The sequence below is a fragment of the Limulus polyphemus genome, unplaced genomic scaffold, assembly GCF_000517525.1.
Source record: "Limulus polyphemus unplaced genomic scaffold, Limulus_polyphemus-2.1.2 Scaffold982, whole genome shotgun sequence".
Lineage (NCBI taxonomy): Eukaryota > Metazoa > Arthropoda > Merostomata > Xiphosura > Limulidae > Limulus > Limulus polyphemus.
Window position 1 is genome coordinate 14,328 of NW_013666592.1, and position 5,269 is coordinate 19,596.

At 30.8% G+C, this 5,269-nt stretch overlaps 1 protein-coding gene across 1 annotated transcript in view; it reads right to left on the minus strand.

Annotated features, from left to right (window-relative positions):
* Nucleotides 1-707: 707 nt before the first annotated feature.
* Nucleotides 708-5,269, minus strand: part of LOC106461537 (Down syndrome cell adhesion molecule-like protein Dscam2) — a 97,437-nt gene continuing 92,875 nt past the window's right edge. Inside the window, exon 26 of the mRNA XM_022388526.1 lies at nt 708-3,639. Coding sequence (XP_022244234.1) covers nt 3,578-3,639 — 62 coding nt within the window. The 3' untranslated portion in view covers nt 708-3,577. The remainder of the gene's footprint in view (nt 3,640-5,269) is intronic.

The window sequence follows — 5,269 nt, forward strand, 5'->3', positions numbered from 1 at the left end:
ACACACACACACACACACACTCATATATATATATATATATATATATATATATAGATATATATAGTTCGACCGCCTTTCTTCTGAGGTTAGATCTATAAAAACCTATATTTTTACAAGTGTTAACAACAGAAAATCCTCAATAACCATGGCTGTAATTACATCTAGTTATGAACTAAAAGTTTGTACTTGAAAACATACTCAGAGCCATTTTATGAGCCGCTATGCCACGACTCAAAATAGAAAGTGTCAAATGCCACATGGAAAATAACCTCCTTTAACATTTTGTGCTTTAAAGCGACAAAATTGTAATATTGTTTCCTTCTTGTAAATTTGAAATTTGTTTTTTTCTTAGAATTTTGCATAAAGCTACTTGGGTGCTATCTGCACTAGCCATCCCTAATTTAGTATTGATAGACTAAAGGGCAGTTAGTCAACATCACCCACCGCCAATTTTTTAGTTATTCTTTTACCAATAAATAGTAGGATTGACCGTCACATTATAACACCTCCCATTCAAATCTTTATTACATTTACATTGAACATCATTCGTATTAAAATACATATGTTCAACTAAGACAAATGGAATGATTCAATCGGTTTTGAAATAGTAAATTTAACAGTTATAATGTTATTATTAATACAAGCATATAAATTACATTTTACTTTCAAAAGAAATGTTTAGCTGTTAAAGTTATCTTGATATTTTCTTTGGAGATTAAAATCAGATGATGACCGGTTGTATTTCATGAGTCAATTCTCTGTATTCCTCACGTTCAAAATATCACCTCTTAGCCTAACAATCTAGAAATTCGTGATGTATTATGAATTTTATATAATAACAATAGTAATAAGCTTACAACAACTATTTTTTTACGTGTGCACAGCAAACACCGAACGTAGTTTTATATCATATATACATAATGTGTATGGCAGAAATGACTTTCTTACATATTATAGTCTCACGTCGTAATGCCTCAACAACCGCTTCGTATGAAAGTGCATTTTGTTGGCATTATCAAATAGTTAAATACGTTTTATGGATATTAATAAAAGTTTTTTAGCAATCAACCCTAAACTCTAATTAGATGACCAATGTCAACACATGTAACGCTCTCTAGCTTTATATATCAACACTAACAAAACATATTTTTCTTGCAGTGTAACGGTGAATATAATGTGTTCAAAACATTCAGAATGTGCTTTACTTTCACAGTGTTACAGCATTGAAAACATGTTTACACGTATTCCTCCCTCATACAAGAAAAAAAAAAAACAGGAAAAACCTACTATACATTCATAACGTAATAACGACAGGGATGTTTGTTACGAGCAAGATCAACAAATTACGTCAGACCTTCACGGTACAACAATATTCAAAACTTATTTTAGAGTATCAAAAGGTGAATCAGGCTTACTGCAGATTACCTTAAATCCCCACAGTTTTCTTAAGTAGTCCATTACGGATTTCATATCAGAAGTGACCAAGAGACCTTTTATTCAACACCAGAAATCGTCAGTTTGACTGGACTTAAAGCAACTAAAAAATCTATTTAAAATTCAAAGCATGTGCAGTGCAAAAGGGTTCATGCTGTGGTGTAAAACGTCAAAGCTGATGAATTAAGGAGATTTTTAACGCCAGATAAAATTGACGAAAATGACCTTTGACTGTAAACTTTATTTTTCTTAAACGCTTTTTCCCTGCCATATTTGATCTTCGTCTCTTTGATTCGTCAACTTTAATATTTTAAAATACAATATCCAAATACGTTTTTTTTTACACTTTAATAACAATCACGCTATTTAACCAACACATTCTAATAATTATAACAAAAATCGTTGTTATGCAATTACAAACTAAAAATAATACAAAATTGCCAGATAATTATCGTAAAAATAAACAATAATTTTGAATATTACAATTCTCTCACAGAGTAGCAAATGAAATACTGGTATGTCTTCTTGTTAATAGATAATCCAAAATAGCGAAAAACATAACGTCCTCATAATTATTTAACTAACATTAAAACTAAGTTTTAGTTTCGTAATAGTTAGAAGGGTTGGGCGAGACCGTCTTGAAGTGGAAATGAACAGTTTTACCCATATATATAGAGTCCATTTTTTGTAATAAACTACTATAATGTACTTAATACCAAAGAAGATAATGCATAAACATACATGAAACAAATATCGTTTGAAAACTGCCAAAACTGAGACGATTAGTTGCATTAAAATAAACCACACAGATAAATATCTACAACGAAAATACATTTCCTCGATATACAAAAGCGTGTGTGTGTAAAATACAATATTAATACACCGTACTATGAATATATTCAATACAGTAATGACACTATCACCCCCCACACACACACATATACACACGTGTGTAAGCGGTCATCCGTCTCACTTGACGCAAAATTTATTCTATAGGGGCGTCTGATTCAGTAACATTCAAATTTATATTTTGGGTAACGATAACTATAATTCTGAAATCACATTAACGAGGAATTAAAGCCCATAGACACAGATGTAGGCTTATGATCGTCAAAAGCTAGTAGTAACAATATGATAAACAACAGTTGTTTCTTTAACGAAAAGCTACACAACTGGCTAACTGCTTTTTGTCCACTGGTATTTCTTACATTCTTAAAAGAACTTCGTATTCCACGAATTTGCTTTAATGAACATCGAGCCTTTGTTGTCGGTGTGATGAATTAAACTTTAAAAGAAACATTCTGGAAGCTGGTACGACCACTCTTCATCCAGCGCTGTCTGATGGGAGAAACGAGCACTGTTGATTTCAACATTATTGAACTTTATGTTATAAGGATTGAAACAAAAATGTAACAGAATTTTATTTCCCACGAGTTAGTAGTTTATCCGTTACATTATGAAGCTAATGGCGGAACACTTGAAGAATAAAAAGTACAACTATTGTAGTAACAGACCCTCTCGATTAAATATACTGATATGAGTTGACTTATTTGTCTAACAATGGAACTTTACAAATTGTAATATTTCTTCTTGCGCCATCTATCGTGAAATAGATTTATTTTAATACATACATTTTAATATTCATTTTAATACATATTTTGTTGGTTTTTTAGTGCAAAGCTATACAATAAAATATCTGCGAATTCCGGAATTTAGCATCGTAGGTCCGAAAACTTATCGCTAATCTACCGGGAAATTACTTGGAGCCTAAAATATTGTGTCTAGTATAATAAATACGTAATGTTAAAGAAAAACTGCCAAAAAATAGAGTGAACTAAATTCATCGTTGCTAAAAATTGATAACCATCGTTTGTAAAGCAAAATATTTTTGTTGTTTTGTTTTACCAGAGGATATAATTGAAGCTTTTCCAATGTTTCACCAATATAAAATCTCGTGTTACTGTCAATAAAACAATTTTATAACATAATTTACTTTCAGTGGTAAATTCTTTCCAGGATATTGAATTTTTCAAGTTGTTGAAGAACAGAATTCCTCATGCACTTATACCTTCCTAGAACGAAGTGTTGAGTTCACGACAACACAGTTTAGTTACTGAAGAGAAGACATGTCAATACTCTGTATTCATCTCTGGAAGAACGGTGTCTGAACGTATATGCTGGATGGGTATATCACTTTAGGCTTCCCTAAAAAAAATTAAAACAAGACAATTTGTTACGTATTATAATTTCAAGTAGTCCGAAACCGAGTTAACTGATAATGTAAATTTAGTAGTTAAATTACACTTTGGATTTAGTATTTAAATAAATGCCAATATATAGTCAGTTTATGTTATTTGCTAACAAGATTGATACACACCGTTTTCGTTTGTAAGACAAATACGTTTTAATATACACACAACAGTACAATTTCCAATAACAATTATTACAAATAGTTACTACAAACAATGATTTATAAACAAAAGTTTCACAAAGTTACAAGCAATATAAAGTTGTTTTTTCTAGTTTGGAACTTCCTTGATATCTTATCGAAGGTTCACGATGAGTGAGTTGACAGAGATATATTTCACTTAACGGGAAGCTAGCTAGCTTTGTCTCTCACACGCCGATTTTTCCACCGTTGAAGTTAGGTAATGTTTTCATAAAAATACTAATGTCCGATGAGAATCCACTGAAGTTAAATAATTTGTGATATTCGAACTTTGTAAAGGTTCCTGGTCAAATATCTGAAGTTTTCCGATTGATAAGCGTTATAAAAATCACAGTTATAGCTTTCAAAGTTTATAGCACGCTGACTATAACAAAATACTCTCTTGGCGCAGCGCGTTAGTTATATTTATAGCCGTGGGAACGTTTTCTAGAAAATTCAGTCTTACGTAACAATACAAGTGTTTACGTATATACATATACTGTTGAATCTCACTCTCGAGAATTTTCTACAACTTTGGAGAACAGGCGGGAGTTTCGCAATACATTTCTAACACTACAAGCTTTGCATGTTTTTAAATATAAGCTTAATCTAAACAACGTCAATATCAAAATAACTACATAACAACAAATGTGTTACAAATTAGATTTAACTTTCTACTCGATGAAAATACGATGACATTTAAAGAAAATTATATTATATTTTTGTCCTTGTAGCAGTAATACAAGGTTAGTAATCTAATGAAAATGCATTTACTCGAAAGCCAGAGATGAAAACTCAATTCTACAATATTTAGTCATGAAAATTCAATATTGTTTGCACGTTTGACAACTCAGACAATGGCAAACATTGGTGCCATCAAACTTTATACGTATCTTTTTTCTATAAAGTAACAAGCAGAGTACACACACACACAAATATATAAACATAAAATCAAACACCCTTAAACTTCTTAACCAAAAGTCTTTCTAGTCAAACTGGACCAATTTCATGACTTATACGTCATTCTTCAGCATTCTTTAAAACTTCACATTTTTTTATAAAAAAATGTTACTATTTAAAGTGTTCAATGGATTGCATTATCAACGTGAATAACTCTTTTTCTTTCTATATTTATATATGGTTAAGGTCAAACAGGGCCTTACACTTTTCTTCGCGCTTTTAAGCGGATGACTACCTGTACTAACTTTCTTAGTAGGCAATGCAAGTGTGCATTTGTGAATTGAAAACATGATAGAGAACTTATCTTTTAATGGATTTCTGATTTTATTTTTATAAATAGTAGCATAACATTCAATTATTTGTACAAAACTGTATTATTTAATGAAGTTTAAAGAGAATTTAAATGAAAAAATTCCTAAAATACGTTTTAGGCTGTAAATAAGCGCC